Source organism: Macaca nemestrina, chromosome 4 (genome assembly GCF_043159975.1).
Source record: "Macaca nemestrina isolate mMacNem1 chromosome 4, mMacNem.hap1, whole genome shotgun sequence".
NCBI classification, from domain to species: Eukaryota; Metazoa; Chordata; class Mammalia; order Primates; family Cercopithecidae; genus Macaca; species Macaca nemestrina.
Genome location: NC_092128.1, coordinates 66,685,305 through 66,705,839, shown reverse-complemented (window position 1 = coordinate 66,705,839; position 20,535 = coordinate 66,685,305). Strand labels below are relative to the sequence as shown.

Genomic DNA, 20,535 nt, shown 5'->3' with positions numbered 1-20,535 from the left:
GTCACAACATGAGAAGGAAACAGGCAGATCTATCAATCCCTCAGGCTGGCAATCAGGAAATGCCACTGTGTCCTTCCAAATTATGTTACCAAAAGTGGTTCTGTACTCACAGCATCTTACATGAACCTCTGAGATCCTATTCTAAATCTAAAGCTTACAGCCCTGCTTCTTTCATTAAACTAGCCATGTCACAGAATGACAAAGCTGGTAGGACGTATGTTCTCACTGCTCTGCAGGTAACAGTTCTGATTTCATTTTAGTAGAGCAAGGGGTTAAGGACAAAATGTATATGCCCTAGAAGCTAAAGCTAAACTTCAGAACTTTTTTTTTTTTTTTTTAATTGAAACAGTGGGCATGGATTACGGATGCTTCAGAGAACATTATGGCTGAAAGGGCACTATGAGACCATCTACTCTAATCTCTTTATTTTACAGAGGGAAGTGAGGCTCAGAAAGGTTAAATGACAGTTAATGGCGGAGCCTAAATACGTTGTTGGTCGCAAAGATTAGGTTTAACAATATGACTAGGACATTTGTATGCATTAAGAGGCATTTGTGGTCTTGCCAGGGGACTGAAACACCAATCATAAATTTTTTCTATGGAAAAATATAATTTGAGTTTAAAATAAGCAAAATACGTACAAATCTTTGGAACACAGCTTCTTCCTAATTTGGGACTTACCTGTGACTAAAGTTTTTCATAAACACTCACTGATTAGCTGTTGCTAATGTAAATTCAACAGTTAGATGGGCCTAAATTAAAATTACTTGCTGCATATATGTCTTCAAAATACTTTCTCAACTGGGGAAGTATTGAAATTGCTACAAAACTGAAACATGTCAGATCTGAATCATCTTGACACTAAGGTGATGTTGTGTCCCTGAAGACAATGTTACCTTTTACAAAAACAAAGTAAAAGATTAGTTTGATGTATCTAATAAGCTCAAGTAAAAGAAGACTAGAAAATAAAGTCTGAACTAAGGTGAATGATCTAAATCGCTCCCCCAGAACAAAGAAAAGACAGTATCCTAAGGGGCAGGAGGAGGCTTAAGTGGTGATAAGAAAACGCTACCAGGAGCAGTCACAGTACCTGTGTTGCAAGTATCCTTCATCAGTCGGCACCGATCTTTGACAGAAGATGCACTTCTTCCTAGCGCCGCCCCTATTGTTGCCCAGTCATTGCCATGCTTTATCCGGAGCCTAAAACAAGAGTCTGCCAATCAGCATTTGGTTCAATTGTTTTCTCCCTTTTAATTTCATCATTTATTCTTCATTCTTCTTCTTCCCATTTGACTGGTTTGGAAGTTGTGGGCAGCAATACTTTGAGAGCCAAAGTTTGAAAGTGTGGCCTTTTTTTGGGGTCCACAGTTGTCTGTGGGTGAAAAAAAAACAGGCAGCAATTGCCTTTTTCCTGGGTCAGAGAAGAAATAAGTAACTTGGATATGTGTTCAAAAAAGACCAATTTCCCCTCAGGTTACTGACACAATCTCCCAGGCAAGCCCCAGACTTTCCCTTTTGAGCATATACCCAACAAACTCTTCTTTAGACATCTAAAAAAGTTTCACAGGCTTTTAACAGATTATAAACAGAATCTACCTTCAAATTTTTTCATGATCCATACAATTCATTAAACCATACGTTAAGGCCTAACTCAATAAAGCAAAATTCTATTTCCTGAGATTCAATAGTCTTTGCAAAGTTGAGTCAGCCCAGATATTCACTGAAACATTTGCCAAGTCACCATTCTAAACTGAGCCATGTAGCACAACCCTGGTTTTGATCCTGATATATAAATTCCCCAAATTTAGTCTTCAGGCCACCAAAAATGGCCCCTTAATCTTTTCTGGAACCCCTATTAGTGGTCTGAGGAAGCATCTGGTGAATGGCAACAGGAGACCAGATTTATACATTATGAGAATGGTTATTTTGTGCAAGTATGGATTTGATGTGATCTTTTTAAGGCCAATCATGCTTAACAGGAGAATTCAATTATACCAGTCTGCCAAAAACCTCTTGAAATTTTCAAAGTAAAACTTTTAAGGACGTAAGACATTTAAAAAAAAAATAGAATGAAAAAAACTTTAAAACTTACTCCTTGAGCTTCTCAATTTCTTCAGGTGTATATCTAGAAATTCAGAGAAATTTTTAAAAAATCAATTAAAACAATGAAAGCTAAAAACCTTAATAAAAACCAGAATTTCATTTAGGGAGCTGAATGTTAAGTCACTTAGCATATGATAATACTTTCAAAGTAACCCATTTTAAAGTGGATTAATAAAAGTTGAGAATAGGCAGGGTGTGGTGGCTCAGGCCTACAATCCCATCACTTTGGGAGGCCAAAGCAGGCGGATCACCTGAGGCAAGGAGTTCGGGACCAGCCTGGCCAACATGGCAAAACCCCATCTCTACCAAAAATAGAAAAGTTAGCTGGGCGTGGTGGCGGGCGCCTGTAATCCCAGCTACTAGGGTGGCTGAGACAGGAGAATAGCTTGAACTCACGAGGCAGATGTTGCAGTGAGCCAAGATCATCATGCCACTGTACTCTAGCCTGGGCGACAGAGACTGTCTCCAAAAAAAAAAAAAAAAAAAAAAGTTGAAAATAAATACTTCTATTTTTATTTTTTTAAAACAGTAAATATTTTTAGTTATAATAAAGGTAAGGACTGTATAATTTTTTCCAGAAAAAAAAATCAACATTTAAAACAAACATTCGCTCCTATGTTGTCTAACACTTCCTTTATTTCAAACTTAGATTTTGGCACTCTCAAATCATAACTATTCCAAAAAAACTTATGGGTGACACTGTAAACTAGAGCTAAAAAGAAAATCTAGAAACGAAAAAAGTTTACAGAAAATTCTCTCAAAGCACTGAAAAAATTAAAATTATCTTTATTTCCTTTACCCAGGTATGGACATCTGACATACTCTTGCTCTTTATTTCAGTAGGCAAGTACTCAATACAGCCAATGTAATGTTCTTTTAAAAAATGTCCATTTAATAACTATGAAAGTCTGCTCACTTTGTAACCATTTGTAATGCATGGAAAGTTTATGAATAGTTAACAAGTCATTTATGCTTCATTTACAATTTTTTCTTTTTCCACTGTCACAAAAACATAATTTAATCCTCTTCAGCTTTCAAATGTATTTTCATTAGCAGGCTGCTGAAGAGCTAGAGAAAGAGCTCCACCATTAGCTCAGCAGTACCTAATAAGCCATACTACTGCCACCTAAAATTTCCAAAGAGAAATTAAAAATATGTCAGTAACAATATACAATCACTGCATTTGAAGAATCTTAATGATGCCTTCCCATAAATGCTACCTAAAACAGAAATCCATGCATTGTTTTCAGAAATGTAGTTCTTTTCCATTCTGCTTTTATTAAAAAAAAAAAAAAAAAAAAAAAAAGGCCACTGACCTAGGAATGCTATATTCTAAAAACAAATAGGAAAAATGTTACCAATAAATTTCAAGTTATTTTCACACTTCTTAAATCTTTAATCAGTACTGTACTTTTTATGTTACTTTACTACAAAGCAGACTTTGACATATTAAGTAAGCCAAGTCTTAAATCTAACCTATATAAAGTGAATTAGATCCTAATTTCTAAAAGAGGGTTTAATAAGGTTTCACCATATTCACAACATGGACCTGGAAGATAAAAATATTAACAATAATTCATAGCTGTCTTCGATTAATACCTTGACCATAATTCTATTTTTTAAAAAAAAGGACAGTTCCTCAAATTTTACCCCTAATTACATGAAAACATGCAGCATTACAAGTTTTCATACTTTCCCACATGGTTTCTGTCATCATACATGCGAAGCACTCTTCTATAAACTGCAAACAAAGGCCGGTTCAGACCCCATGCTATAGTCCTGTAGAAATCTTTTCTTTCGTCTTTTGACATCTCAAAGATGATTTCTGTAGCATCTTTTATTCCGCGTGCCTAAATGGGTTACATTTCTTTGATTTAGGGATTTCTGATAAAATGCATATGGATATACTATGCTTTTAAAATATCACTAATTCATTAATAAATCAAATATAAACTTTTAAGGTGTTGCAAGAGATAAAAAAGTGACACTTAAATGTTCCAAGAATAAACTATCAAATTCAATAAATTCAATTTCCGTCAACTCTTTTACAATTACAAAAGGTTAAAAATAGATCTAAAGAAAGTAGAAGGAAGTAAATCACAAGGGCAAAATCAATGGAATCCAGAATAAAAAGGATAAACTAATCTAGAAATTGGTTCTTTGAAAACATCCATTAAGATTAATAAAATTTGAAATGATTAAAGTTCTGCCAAAAAAAAAAAAAAAAAAAGACACAAACAATATTAGCAATGGGAAAATGGGGCCTAAGTAGAGATGCTGCAGAGATTAGACCATTAACAAAGTAACATTATGAACAATTTTATGGTCATAAATTTAAATTTTGGTAAAATGAATAAATTCCTAGAAGACATCAAACATCAACTTACCAAAACTGACTCTGGAAGAGACAGAAAATCAAATAGGCACAGACCATCAAGAAAATCTAATCAGTTATTAAATAATCTTCCCACAATAAAAACAGTAGGCCCACATGACATAGATGACATTATAGGTAAATCCTACCAAATAGACACATAATCCTGTCCTTAAACTATTCAAAAGTTAAAAAAAAAAAAGTGGGTACATTTCTTTGCTTATTTTGTCAGGCTAGCATAATCTTAATAGTGAAACCAGAGGAGGACAGTTTCAGAAAAGAATTTTCAGGTCAAACTCATTCACTAACATAGATCTCCTAATAATATTTTAGCACACTGAACCCAGCAATGTATAAAAACATTAGTATGTCCAGGTAGAAAAGTGAATTTATCCCAGGAATACAAGTTTGTGTTAATTTCAGGAAAATTATTAATGTAATTAATCACATCAGCAGATTTATGGAAAAAATGTAAAATCTCAACAGATGTGGGAAAAGCATTCATAAAATTCAGTATTCATATATGTATGTCTTACCAAATTAGGATTCACTGATAATCAGATTTTTTAAAAAACCAAAATTATAAAGATTAGAAAAGAGGAATCACTTGTAATATATAGGTAGAAACACAAAAAAATCTATGAAAAAAATTATGTGATTTAAAAAAGAACTAATTTTAGCAAGGTTGCTAGATACAAAATCAAAATGCAGTTATTTGCGTTTCTACTCAAAGTTTACATAACATTTTTAAAAGTTCCCACACGGCATCAAAATTAAGAGTATCAGAACTTAGGCAAGTTATCAATGTCCTTTATGGAGGAAAATATAAAACCTGACATTGAGGAGGAACTAAGAGTTATACCATGTTCTTCAACAGGAAGATGACATACTATGAAGATATTACTTCCCCCCAAATCAAAGTACAAATTCAATGCCATCCAATCAAAACTCCATTTGAATGTTTCACTCTCTGTAAGCTGATTTTAAATTTATAACAAAAGAGCAAAGGGCCAAGAATAGCTAAGACATTTATGAAGAGACTTGCCCCATTGGATATTGGGACTTCTGAAGATGGCACTGTACTGGTGCAGGTATCAACAAATAGAACCTGAAAACAAATTAGAAAACCTAGAAACAAATTTGTGGCAGCTTGATTTAGAACAGAATGGACACTGTAAGTTAGGAATTAGACATCTATACAGAAAGAGATACAACTGAAATTATATCTCACACCTACAGCCATGAAATGCAGAATTATAAAACTTTTACAAGATAATGTGAGAATGTCTTCATGCCCTTGAGGCAGGGAAGGATTTCTTAAGCAAGCATGCATGCAAAACAAACAAAAAAGATGATACACTTGATACTGCAGTTAAAAATTTTTTATCAAATGACACCTAAAGAGAAGGAAAAGACAGGCCACTAAATTGGGACAATTTTGTATCTGTAAGACAAATGACCAATAAACCATTAGTACCCAGCATACATTAAGAAAGTCTAAGTTAAACAAAACAGTTAACGCCACAGAAAAACTGGTGAAAGACACAGGAATTTCAAAGAAGAAACACAAATAGCCAATAAGCATATCAAAATGTTATCAGAGAAACAAATTAAAATCATAATTAACACCCACTAGGTTTGTACAAATGAATAGCAAAAAACTAAAAGAACCCAAATGACCATTAACTGTGAAATGGGTAACTTGCACATTTGCACAATGAAATACACCTAAATAAAAGGGTAAGGATATTAAAATAATAATGAGTTACAGAATATCCACAGAATTAATCTATTTATATATATTTCAAAAACAGGTGAAATCACAGTGTATGCATTTTATATACTTTTGAATGTATGAAACTTCACAGCAAAAAATTTCTACATTTCAGAATGTTTTCTAAAATTCTTTCACTTATGCAGTTCCAATTTTGCCAGTGATTCAACCTAAATATTTACTGATCTACTACATGCAAGCACACTGTGTTGCAGGATGACCATACAGTGAGATAAAAGATTCTTCTGCCTCCACACTCTTTGCCCTTTTTCTTGCTTGTGGAAGTTACTTTCATTTATCCTTTTAACCCAAATATGAAACATATGATATCCAACTAATTGGAACTCTCTGAAGTTTAAAATTGGCTCTACAGAAGTCTTAGAAGAGCACCACATAATAAAAGCTATGGTCAAAAACCCAAATTGAACAAATTATCTTTTTTCAAGATAATCTTTTGAACATTTCCTATTTCTGCCAATCTGATCATCATTCTCCCAATCACCTAAAATAAAAACTCTTAAGTTGCTCTAACTCCTTTTCCTTCTTTCCCAACATTCAGTTCAGGCATCCTTGCAGATACTTGGTTATCTGCCCTTTCTCTATCAATTCTATTTCTACCACTGTAGTTTAAGTCCTTTGCCACTATCAGTTGGTCTACTGAAACAGTCCTCTAAAAGGTCTCAAATCCTACTCACACTCCTGCCCATTAATCACTAACTTGGAAGGGTCCTCGGAGATGATCTACTTTAATCCCCTAGACAAGGAACTAGCTTAATTCTCAAAGTTCAGTGTTCCTTAGCACTGATTACTGCTTTATCTAAACTAGTAGCATTTTCCAGGATTAACTGAAGCATATGTGACTAGTGGACAACTTAAATACACTTCTGGATTCATTTTCAATGGCCAATGTATTTGTTTCTCTTAAAACAACAAACATGGTGGAAGGATCCCATTTATTAGTGAAGAATTAGAAGTTTTAAAATTCTGTATTTCAAAAAGCTTAGCTTGGGAAAGTTGCAGTTAAAATTAAAATTTAAAATGTGGATCTTCTATCTAGGCAGCACTGTATTTCTACATTAGTGTTGAGTGGAAAATTTAAAGTAAGCAGTCAATATATCAAACGAAACGAGAATGGTTAAACACTGTATACCATCCTTCCCCAAATGATGCTGATGGTCTACATTTCAGACATAACACTATTTGAATCTAACTCCATTACAGAAATGGTCAGCAAGTCTCTGGAAAGATTTCCTTGAGAATACAGATCTACCCCACGAATTCCTTACTCAACTAAACTACTAGCTTTTCTTAAACCCTTTAATGCTTCTCATCTGCTATAGGATAAAGTTCAAATTCTTTGGCATGGACTTCAGAGCCCAGTTTTCCAGAGGCTATTTATCTCAGTTCAAGGTAAAGGGGTTAATTTAATGTGCGTTGGTTTTGATCTTTGATTTCTTGCTGCTTCAGCTTGTATTCATGTAGTTCCCTCCAATTCTACTCTAGCCCAAGTACCATTCTTTAAGACAGCTCAAATCCTTTTTCTTCCAAAATTTTCCATAACTGCTCTAAAAACTCTTCTTTCTGTAAACTTGTACAGAACTCACATGTATCATGATACAAGGCTTTGTATCACTCTTCGCCTGTTTCCAGCCTGCCCAAATGGATCACTGACTTCAAAAGCAAACACTGTTAAAGCAATCCATGCCTTAACACAATCCAAAGCCTTAAAAATATTGTGTTCAAAAGACATTTAATGAAGAGTACTAAGCTAACAAGAAATAAACCTGAATAAGAAAATAAACTAAATTTTTGATTTTTTTTAAAAGGGAAAGACTACTATGACATCAAAAATTCATTCAAAGATGCATACCTTAGCTGGGCGTGGTGGCTCATGCCTGTAATCCCAACACTTTGGGAGGCTGAGATGGGCAGATCACCTGAGGTCAGCAGTTTGCGACCAGCCTGGCCAACATGGTGAAACCCTGTCTCTACTAAAAATACAAAAATTAGCCGTGCGTGGTGGTGCATGCCTGTAATCCCAGCTACTCAAGAGGCTGAGGCAGGAGAATAGCTGGAGCCCAAGAGACGGAGGTTGCAGTGAGCTGAGATTGTGCCACTGTACTCCAGCCTGGGCAACAGAGCAAGACTCTGTCTCGAAAAAACAAAAACAAAAACAAAACAAAGAAAGATGCATACCTTAAGCTTTTACACAATATAAATTAAACTATATAGCCTTCTTGAAAAGATAAGACTTTAAAATGTTGAGAGGCTACTAACATTTTATCTAAACTTTAGGGTGGCAACTAAAGTAGTAAAGCGATTTTAAACTGAGAATTCAAAATATTATTATACTATAATAATGTATTTTAGAATTACTCAGCTACAACATGTTAGCCATTACAAAAATCCATTACAAAAATAAGTAAAAAGTTAATAAGTACATACAACATACTGTGTCGGTATTTCTGCAACTGGCAATAAACAAATTAGTGAAACATAAAAATATGCCATAAGATACCTTTAGATAGCGTTCAATATTGTTCATCAAAATATCAATTTCTTCCTTGGACCACATCCCCTGCTTCCATTTATGCCCTTTAAAAGAAAACAAGAAATGTTAAAAAAAAAAAAAAAAAAAAGTTACTCTTTGAAAGAAATAAAACACCAAAGATTCCTTTGTGATTATATTTGGGGATAAAATTTAGCTAATTTCATTTCTCATTCCTCTGAAATCTGAAAGGTCTCTAGGTTAAACTTGCTTTTGTAACTTCTGGATTTTAAGCTATGGTACATTTATTTGACCCTACTAAAAAAAGACAATGATAATTAAAAGATTTTTTAAAAATTACCTCTCTTAGCCTTTCAACAATATAGAACTGCTAAAAAGAAACATAAAGGTAAAAAAAGCCAAATCATGCTCAAAACTTTTTGAAAAATTTCTCCAGTGAAAATTGTATGGGCAAAAAGAACATATACAAATGTTGGGAGCAAGCACCCCAAAATCTGGCCATAAACTGGCCCCAACACTGGCCATAAACAAAATCTCTGCAGCACTATAACATGTTCATAATGGCCCTAACACAAAAGCTAGAAGGTTGTGGGTTTACACACACAACTGCTGCAGTTAACTAGCCCAATCTATTTCTTTAATTTGGCCCATCCCTTCATTTCCCATAAGGGATACTTTTAGTTAATTTAATATCTATAGAAACAACGTTGATGAGTGGTTTGCTGTTAATAAATATGTGGGTAAATCTCTGTTCAGGGCTCTCAGCTCTGAAGGCTGTCAGACCCCTGATTTCCCACTTTACACCTCTTATATTTCTGTATGTGTGTCTTTAATTCCTCTAGGGCTGCTGGGTTAGGGTCTCCCGGACTCTAAGGCAAGGTAAATATTGAATAACAAGTGAATAATGTATTCTTAAAGAGTATTTACTATACAGTGGTTGAAAATGATTTACATTTTTCTGCTTCCTTTCTGTACTTCACAGTGGCACACACACAATGCTCACTTTTTTTGTAGCACCTTCCCCAGCTATGCTTGAGCATAGCCAACACTATAAACACTACGTTTAAGGCTTAAGGTAGCCTCTAGGTCGCTTATCAGACCATAGTAGGCCCTTGAAAAGGCTTGAGTTCCTACTCTCATAAGCAATAACTATCTTGTCTTAAATGCCACCACTATGCATTTGTTCAAAAATTAACAAGACAAAATTTACTTCAAATCAGAAGGAGAAAAATAATTATTAATTACTGAACCACAAATGGTGGTTTCACAACCTTAATTCAAAGTCATCTGGGGCCAAATTTAATTCAGTTAGAAAAGCTCAATTACTCTAACTGCTCAATCCTAATGATGAAGGTCCAACTCAGAATCTTGATGACTATAAGCCCTTTCTATCTCCATTTTTTTCCACTGGGCACTAAAATTCACAGTATATCTTACCTTTATTAGTCAGAGAATCCTTATCTTCTTTAGTTGTAAACCATGCTTGGCTAACTGCTGAAACTTCCTCATTACCCAAGGGAGATATTTCATCTAGTTGCTCATTCTGCAAAATCTTGTAAAAGTAAAAAAAAAAAAAAAAGTGGCAGCTTGATTTAATGCCCAACCTGATTCATCTTTGTAATCCTAAGCATTATAAAACTTAAATATAGTCATACGGAATTCACTTGTTTTAGATATAGTAAAAATATATTCAATTTACAAAAAAATATTTCTTGCTATTTTTATTATGGCAGTATGAAAACAAAATTATATGCATTAACATAATATGACCTTCATTTAAGCAAGTAAGTGTACTACTGGCTTCAGTTTTATATAAAATGGGCCAAGAGTCTATTAAGTATTTAAATCAACATAGAATACTCAGGGAAATTTAAATATTTACACATGTAAATAAGCTCAATAATATACAATATACAGTTATCTGTTCTAGATAGGAAAATGGAAGTGCTAGGGTTGGGTGTTATGATTTGTTAATGCCCTCAGAGATAAGCTTGCTGCCTAAATCACCAATAATGTAATCTCTTAACTTAAAAGATTAACAGGCTAAATCATAAGTCATTATTGCAAAATCATGGTCTGCTTATTGTTTTCTGACAACTTTGTTTTAGACAACCTCTAGAGCCTTATTAATGTACCTTTCTCTCAAAGAACTGTATGGTACTACTTATCCTTAATGCAGTTAAGTCTTCTGTGCAACCACCACCATCTATATTTTTAGTTACAAGCATATCTAACTTAACAAATTCTGCAGGGGAAAAAGCTGCCTTTGGCAGAGTTGACCCTGGCCTAAAGAGAACCATAATGTAAATGAGGAAGACCTGGCAACAGTGCTACCGTATCAGGTATTAGCCTATCATAGACAGAATAAGGGAAGAGTCACATGTTTAGTGACCACTCAACCCAATTCAGTCTCTGGGCTAAAAAAAAAACTAAGCAATGTTACTGGCTGAAGGTAAATCCTAAGAAGGACTGAACTACTACTTCTTGAATAAACAGAAACTGAACTTCTAATATGAAGAGAAACTGAAACCCATCTCTCCTGGAAAGAGATAAGCTGTCTTCATCTCTTTTGGAAAAAGATAAGCTGTCAGTGGACAACCAAGGTACAATTAGGAGAAAAGTCACATTTCTATTGTTGCCTACTACTTTATTTTTGTATCTGGTGGTAATATATATAGTGTGTTTATGGAAGTGCTTTTGAATCCATGGGCAAAAAGCTGGAAATCACTGGAACAAGTGTGAATAAGTTTTATAGCCCTCTATTTATGTGTCATACTTTTTGATTTTTTAAATCAAGAAGGACCTGTATAAAGCTAAGAATTGAGACAGACTATATGTGTCTAAGGTTCTTACATTCTGAAGATCACAATTTTATAAGATTTGATCCTGGAGTTATATATCAGTAAAGAGTAAGAGAGCTATCAAAAGACCTTGATACATGCAATACTCAGTTTTAAGAACTATAATGTAGAAAATACTCTTAAATTATCTTCTCTTAATCAGTTGGATATGAGAATCAAATCACCATTTCTCAAAGTATGTCTATATAGCAAAGCCCATTCCATGAACCTTAGGAATAAGTCTGTTATGCTGATTAACCACTATTTGGGGGCAAACATTTAATGCCTTATGGCTCAAATCTTCCCTCAAATGAACAAATAATTATTAAGCAGTAGCAGTAGTATTCAACACCATCAATAATAAATGAGTTTAGTGTGTACAGCAGGAGACTTAGGTACCTTGAAGGGTACCTATCTATACTTGATATATAAATAAGTCTTACAGTATTTTACCCCCATTTTTCACTACTTTATGCATCTATTAAGTTTCCTCAGCTTTATTTAGTATGCTGCTGCTTTTAAAATGAAGCTTTTATGAGTTGGTTGCAGGATTTCATGCCTATAATATATATAAGGCTTAGAAACCTAGAATATTCAGCTCATTGAAGCCTCTTGCAACCACAAAGTACTACATACATAGGGACTTACAATAGTTTCTAATTATTTTTCAAGGTAGTCTCATCACTGAAATGAGACACAGTACATTAACTACCAAACTATGTCAAAATAGCTGCACCTGGTTTACAGCAAAGATACAGTAAGAAACAGACTATTTCTGAACTTTTTAACTATGCTGACTTTCAACTCACATCTTGTTCATTCTGTGTCTAAAGTTAATCTTATTAAACAAATATTAGCAATTATTAGAAAAGTTTTTTGTTCACTAAAATGGTGATAGCAACCCAAGAAGTTAAATATTAAATTATAACTCATTAACTATTTGGCAGTAATCAAAACAAAAGAGCTTTGTAATTTGTTTCATAATAAGGGCTAAACTGGGCACAGTGGCGTGTGCCTGTAGTCCTCGCTACTTAGGAGGCTGAGGTTTCTCATCATTTTATCTGCTAACCAATGTGTCAAGGAACATTCTCCTGAGGACAGTTAAAAGATTTACTATACCTGGATCTGTGTCACAGTCCCCTCAGTAACCTCATCATCTGCTACCTCTGTGGTCGCAGTCATGGTCACCTCAAAGCTCTGATCATTTTCTGAAACTTCAAGAAAAGGAACAGTTCATCTCCAGAATAATAATGGCAAGTTTTAATTGTTCTAAAAATATCCATGGGAAAAAAATACGATCATCTAATTTCCTAACAAACTACTTGTTAATACATCTTCACATGTATATATTCATTTGCTTAATAATAGTTAATGAGAACCTAATTCATAGTAGATACTGCTCTGGGTGCTGGGGATACAACAGTGAGCAAGGGAAACAAAAATCATTTCTTCATGGAGCCTATATTCTAGTGGGGAAAGACACAAAATGGCCAGATACTACATTGGATGGTGATTAGTAGTGAGAAAAAATAAAACAGGAAAGGGAATCTGTTGGGGTGGAGGACAGTATTTGAAATTTTCTATAGGAGGCTGGGAAAAGTGACCAAGACTTGGAACAAGTGAGTATGGAAGCTAGTTTTGCAGGAATCTCAAGGAAGAGCATTTCAAGGAGAGCCAAGTGCAAAGGCTCTGAGACGGGGCATGCTTGGAGTGTTCATGAGAATGGCAAGGAGGTCAGTGTAGCTAAAGCAGACTAAACAAGAACAGTAGGAGATTGTGTGGGGCCTTGTAAGCCAAAAGGTTTTGGTTTTAACTCTTAGGTGGGAAACAACTGGAAGATTTTGAGTAGAGGAATAATATAATCTTTTATTTTAACAGACTCACTCTGTGCTATCAGAAAAACCATTTGAAGCGCAAATGCAATAAAGATAGGTCAGTGGCTTGGACTAGGGTGAAGGCAAGTGAGAATGGCTAGTAGTTCAAATTGTGAATGTACTCTGGATGGCAAAGCCACTATGATTTGTAGACAAAGAGGAGATGGAAGAGACTGAAGAGCCAAGGATAATATTACTTTTTTTTTTTTTAAAAATCAAAACTACTGGAAGAATATACCTGCTACTAATTAGTTGAGAAGACTGTAAAATAAGCAAATTTAAGGATTTAGAAAGTTATAGAACCTCTGCTTTAAACACACTAGTTTGAGACAACTACTAAATATTTAGAGAATGAGAAGTCTGGTCTGGAATAAATCTGGGGTGGTTAACACCAGATAGTATTTGAAACCTTAAGTTGAGATCACCTAAAAAGTGAGTAAACAAAGAAGCAGTCTAAGGACTTAGTTCTGGGGTGCTCCACATTTAGAGGTTCTGGTGACATGGAAAAGTCAGCAGTAGAGACTGAGAAGAAATGGACAGAAAAATAGAAAGAAAACCAGACAAATATTTTCTATAGGCCAAGTGAAAACGTTTCAGGGAGAAGGGAGTAATAAATATTGTCAAACGTTGCTGACAGATCAAGTAAGGCAAACACTAAAAAAGTGAACACTGAATTTGGCAACAAGAAGGTCTTTAGAGAGCTGGGAAAAACAGTTTAGTTAAGGGGTGAAAGCTTGGAGTAAGTTTAAGGAAAAATGGGGAAAGGAAATGAAGGCAAATACAGGCAATTTTCAAGGTATTCTGCTCTAAAGGCAAGGAGGAAAATTGAGTAAGAACCAAAAGTGAGCTAAAAGAACTTTTTATTTATTTTTCTGAGACAGGCTCTTGTTCTCTTGCCCAGGCTGGAGTGCTGTGGCACACTCACAGCTTATTGCGGTCTCAACCTCCCAGGTTCAAGCAATTCTCCCACCTCAGACTCCCTAGTAGCTGAGATTACAGGCATGCACCACCACACCCAGCTCTTTTTTGTATTTTTTGTAGAGACAGAGTTTTGCCATGTTGCCCAGGCTGGTCTCAAATCCCTGGGTTCAAGCAAACTGCCCGCCTCAGCCCCCCAAAGTGCTGGGTTTATAGGCATGAGCCACCACGCCTGACCAGGAACTTTTTATTTAAAGAAAAATAACAGTATGTTTGTGATACTGTGGTAATGACTCAGTAGAAGAAAAACTGGTGACACGGAAGAGACAAAATAATTATTGGAACAATGTCCTTGAGTAGGTAAAAGGGATAAAATCTAGTAAATGGAAGGATAGGCCTAAGATAGGACAACGAATATATGAATGGACATAGATGCAGGTAGGTATGTATTTGTGGTAGTAGGAATTTGTAGAAATTATTTTCTGGTCACTTCAAATTCTTTGTGAGTAGGGTTATTAGCTCAGAGTAAAAAGGTGGAAAAGGTATTTGGAAGTTTCGGGACATATGAAATAGTCATCTCAGAGTGGGTAAAAGAACACTAGAGAACTGTTGTTACTGGTAGGCAGCATTATGAGCCCGTGAGAATAGTCAGCCTGCTTGTGCCATTTTTCTCTAATACTTTTCAATTAGCTGCACTGGTACAGACATAAACAGGCAAAAATAGATTTAGACAGTTATGATTTCACCAAATAAGTGAGAGGAAAAAAAAGGACTTGGTGAATGCAAGACAGTGATTATAAGATTAACCATAAAAGTAAAACAGGGTAAAAAGGAAAGAAAGGATACAAGTAGAGAAGAAACAATGATAATATAATAGGATCAATAGGTCCCAGTGAGGCAAAAGACTGCAGGAGTTACAAAGTACTACAGGAAGTGAGCTGGAAAAACAGAAGTAGTGGTAGGAAAACAGCAAGTCTGAAATAGATCACAAATGAACTCTAGTAACAGGTAAGAGTGGTAAAGGCAGTAATAAATGGAGAACAAAAGGAATAAGAGGCTAAGGTACTGAAAGAATCATCTAGACGAATACTGTAATCACTATATAGTTATAACTACAAATAGGGAATGGGATAAATGTAGTGGCAGATGACTACAAAGAGAAGAGGTAAGTGAGTTAGAGTGATTAATGAGAGGCTGATGCCTGTGAGGATTTTTACGATCCAGACAGATAAACTTTATCAGTCTTATTGCTAAGTATTAGGCTCCAGTGTGTCTTCCATATGTGATGATGCTATGACCCAACATTAAGCAGCTCATGTGCTTTCAAGTCAACCTTCCTCTATTATCTGAAGCTAAGTGAACAGCACCATTAAGGATTTGGTTTACCACCATAAAAAAACATAATAAAGTGTAGTTTGAACCTACAATCATGAACAGGGCATTCCACTTTAACAAAATGAATTGGTTAAAGTCAATTCATTTCAAATTAGCTACTCAAAAATTCTAGTTTAGAAAATATTTAGGATTACATCTGTATAGATAGGCCAATTAAGTTTTAGAATTGAATCGCAACATAATAGTCAAATTAGGAAAGATTTTAAAAAACACAGGAATCATCATTAGGAGGAAAGAATATTTAATTAGAAATATGTTATGCTTGTTTATACCACAACTGGAAGCAATATTAACACTTGTTTTTTAATAAAGTCTTATAGTAAACTAAAAGTTTCTTTTCTGTTCAATTTAGCAAGCAATTAACTCTAAATTCAGAGTACATATCTACTTGTTAAGATATGATTTTCCAGGCTGAAAACCTGGTCTTGCTTTTTCAAAAGATGAAGATGTGATTTTGTCTGATGCTGAGTGTAAAATCAAAGTTCTCAGCTATGGCAAAACTCTCCTTTGTGCTAAGAGTGCCACCAACAGTCATGTGTCCCATCCCCATTGCCATGGACTAAGGCATCTACTCCAGAATCTTCCTGAACACTCCATACTCTTTGCTAAGCAAATCAGAAATACAACCTAATGTTGCAGTTGGTATGCGGTCTTGGGCCAACAGTATTGCACTTGAAATATTATACCTCCTATAGAAGCCAGTCTACTCTAAATGATCTTGGAAGAGAAACGCATTAAGAACTTTCTTGGTAAGAATAAACTAATTAGGCTTCTATCTAACTTTCATGTTGTCATATAGCATACTGAAGAGTCAATATGGCATTGGGGTCAAGAGTATGTACTACAGGAACCAGAATGCCTAGATATGCTCTTAGCCAAGTTATTATAATTTTCTGTGTCTCAGTTTCCTGACTTGTAAAATAGGAATAACAATATTAGTACCTATTGTAAAGCATGCTTTCTCAATGAGGGCAAATATGGTTCTTGGGGTGGGGGGAAATGCATGTGACAAGAAGTTTTATTATCTTTATGAACAAAGCAAGGACATACAGACAGTACGTTAAGAAATACAAGCTATTTTTGAGGATATATTGTACTTTTCATGAAAAGTACAATCAGGAAAAAAAAGTCTAAAAAGGCTCCTTGTGGGGCAATTGAAAAAAAAAAGTTGGGAAGATTAAAGTAGGCAATATACGTAAAAGCATTTAATGATATGTCTGGCACATAGTATTTATTGTTAGCTAAAAAGAGGTGTTTTGACTAAATGAAGAAAAAAGCATTAAGTCCAAGTCTATCTAGAAATGCCAATTGAATGTCTTGGAAGCTAAACTTTGATTTTAAAAGGGAACTCTATGGCTCTTAATACGTAGTGACTTACGTGGAAGTGCAACAACTGATATGCAAGGAGTAGAATCATCAATACTCTGATCATCCTCAGAGGACAAACAAAGCCTCTTATGTGGAGGTTCAATACTATCTTCTGAGTCTATTTCATCCGCTTCTAATGGAAGAAAACAAACAAATAAAAATCTCAAAAATTTCAAACCAATGAGGGAAAACAAAATTTCTAATAATGGTTCTACAATTTTTTTATCTATTAAAAACATTTTCTTACCAATTTGCTCATTTAACTAAACCTAGTTGTGCAAACAGGATTCAAAAGGACACTGCCTTTCTATGCCTACCGCAGTATTCAACTCCTGAAGGCGGTCTCTCAAACGTGAAAGAGAAGGGAAGCCCGGGGAAAACTGCTATCTCTCTTGGCAGTAGAAGCAGTATGTGCAGTGACATGGAGGTATGAGAAGCTTAAGGTATAGGTATGTTAGGAAAATAAAGATAGTGTGATCTGCTGGAACACAGGTATATGAAATGTGGCAGGAGGTAACACTATGAGGAAAGCAGAAACGACTGGAGACCTATGGGCCAAATTAAAGAACCTGTACTATATTCTAAAAACCTTGGGAAGCTTTATGCTATTAATTGTATCATGAACAATTTCATCAGCTGCTTGAAAGATGGATTATAGGTAGGACACTGGTTAAAAAGCTATTAGAGATACCTAGATGAGAAATGAGAAACTGAACTAACAAAGGAGGGCTTGAAACAGACAGGATGCAATGGATTTAAAAAACATAATACTATCAAGAAGTCTTCAAATGAAATGATGCAGGTGATGAGAGAAATAATTTATTCCCAACCACATTCATGATCTGGACACTAATGAAATTCACAGAGAAAGGAAAAAAGAGAACTAGGTAATTTAGGAAGTACATGTAAGGATTGTTTGGGATGTATGAAACTTAAGGTGCCTATGAGAAGCACAGAGAATTCTGTATAAAGACAGAGTCTGAGTCATCTTTATAGGTAGGTGCTACTTAAAATTCTAAGTTTGAATTAAATAACCTAGGAATTATGTACAGAGTGAGAAGAGAAGACAGAACCTAGGTTGAGTAAAGATGAACTTAAGAGCACAATAAATAAATGACATAAATAATGAGCAAGCAGAGGAATAACAACAAAATTATCAGCTGGAAGGCTGCTGATTCTTAATTCATTGTAGATCATCATATTAAGTCATATTCAAATGATTGTGTACAATTCTTTAACACAGGTTCTAACAAAAAAGTCTATTTGTATTGAGGAATAATTCTACATTTCCTAATGAATTAAATATACTGCTGGTACCACTTAGTATAAAAAAATAAGTATATATTATAGTTATTCCATCATTACCTTTGGGGGCTCAACATCCTATTTATAACATAGTAACAAGATTGACAAAAGCTAACATTTATATTAAACTCATAGGCACCTAGACCTCTATTTGGGCAATAGGGGTCAAAAGTGATAAATAAATTCAGAGAGTCAGAATTATATATCAGCAAGTTCTCCTACCATTCTGAGGGCAGTGAAGAATGAGATTCCCTTCTGTGTCCTGAGTCAAAGTCACAGAATTCACAGTTTCTACTGTTACTGTGTCAGAATCCTCTTCCACTGTGCTCATACTCAAATCTGTACAAGAACAGATTCCAGATCAGGATTTCAAAATTTATTCCCAGATATGAAGTATTCCCTTATAATCCCCTGAAATACCACACATATTTATTTGGGTATCTGCCTACAGTGTTCTTCATGTAAAATTGCAATGAGAGTTCAGATTTCAAAAACTGCCTTTCATAAGTTTACACCCATTATTTAGAATTAGATATCTGCAAGAATCTGTTTGCTCTGATAAATTTTAAAAACCTACAACATTTATAATACTTAATGTTTTTGCCACATCCAACCAAAGAGAATCTGTCTTATCAGCAAAAGTCTCACCACTTTTTGATTGTGTTTTTATGGACAGCTTTGTAGGTGCTTAACTTCTTTTTCTTTAGCAGAAGATTCATCAAAATTTTTATCTTAAGAATTATTTTTCCAAAACATTTTTTACAGGTATTTAAGCTCTATTATCTGAAACACAGGAACACTAAATAATTCTTGCTATGTTCTTTTCAAAATATTGAAAAAGTACATACATCCATCACTGACCAAATTGCAATTTTAAGAGATGAGTTAGTCCTTCTTTTGAAACAGGTAACTTTGAACATTGTTCAAAGTATCCTTACCTGCTATTTTACACAAATATTATTTTCCTCTTGTTCAGACAGATGGAATAATTAGTCTTGGAATATAATATCTCATGGCTAGCGGGGGGAAAGGCATGACACTATAGTCAATAGCCTGGCTGAAGTCTTCAGAAATACCTTATAAGGTTTAAAGAGGTTCTTGCCTCAATACTCACTTTTGGCACGTATGTTTTACCAACTAAATAACACAGAGGCCATAAACCGTGATATAATTACTCAATGTTTATTAAGTTTTTTTTTTTTTTTTTTTTTTTTTAGAGAAGGGGTCTTGCATTGTTGCCCAGGCTGGAGTGCAAAGGCTATTCACAGGCACAATCTTAAGTGTACTAGAGCCTTGAACTCCTGAGCTCAAGTGATACTCCTGTCTTAGCCACCCGTGTAGCCGGGTACAGGTATGTGCCAACATGCCTGGCTCTCTCTGGCTCCTATACACAAGATATTAGTCCATTCATACATTTACCATTGAAGTGAATGTATTTTCCTTTGACACAAAAACTTTTAACATTTACATGGTGAAGATCCAATAATTCATTAAAATTTTACTATACAAATTACTATTTGAAAAGGACATCATTCATTTTACAATAGTAATTATGCCATTCCCAAAATAAAGGTAAATGGAAATCATGATCTAGTTTTGACAAATTTGCAAATCATGTGACGTCCTTGCAACAAAAGCAGACTTACCTAGACAATGGATGGATCAGCTACAGCCCTTCCCACAGAATCAAGTTGCCTTCCCTTAGCCACCAGCATCACTTTCATGTTATCCAGATTGTTTCTCTCCCATGTTCCTATCTCTGCAACACTCTGAAAAAGTAACAGCATTACACACAATAAGGTTTAATAAGAACAAATGAATAGTATAGCAGTATGCTGATGACAGTCTAGGCTCAAGCCTCTGTGATATCTCATCTCGAAGAGTAAGACAAAACCAGACTTCTTTTTTAAGTAGAACTTTTGGATATTAGCCTCTAAAAATATTCCCCAATGAAGAAAGGACAGAAATGATGACTATTCACAGTTAGTTTCTTAACCCAAGTGGCTCTCATCAGGCAGACAAACGTTCTCTGAGAGGAAAAAAAAACAAAAAACCAGGCTCAGCTATGCTAGTGG

General features: G+C 34.8%; 1 protein-coding gene across 8 annotated transcripts in view; it reads right to left on the bottom strand.

The window, feature by feature from the left end:
- Positions 1-20,535, bottom strand: part of LOC105475437 (cyclin D binding myb like transcription factor 1) — a 43,955-nt gene that overhangs the window by 12,820 nt on the left and 10,600 nt on the right. For 7 of the 8 annotated variants that reach the window (XM_024790859.2, XM_011730650.2, XM_071094764.1 and 4 more), the window contains 9 exons: positions 20,107-20,229; positions 18,683-18,799; positions 17,166-17,288; positions 12,720-12,814; positions 10,198-10,312; positions 8,770-8,846; positions 3,796-3,953; positions 2,093-2,125; positions 1,091-1,200 (listed from right to left, as the gene is read on the bottom strand). In XM_024790859.2, the coding sequence (XP_024646627.2) occupies positions 1,091-1,200; positions 2,093-2,125; positions 3,796-3,953; positions 8,770-8,846; positions 10,198-10,312; positions 12,720-12,814; positions 17,166-17,288; positions 18,683-18,791 (820 nt within the window). In that variant the 5' untranslated portion in view covers positions 18,792-18,799; positions 20,107-20,229. The remainder of the gene's footprint in view (positions 1-1,090; positions 1,201-2,092; positions 2,126-3,795; positions 3,954-8,769; positions 8,847-10,197; positions 10,313-12,719; positions 12,815-17,165; positions 17,289-18,682; positions 18,800-20,106; positions 20,230-20,535) is intronic. The other variant, XM_011730652.3, reaches the window with a different exon arrangement.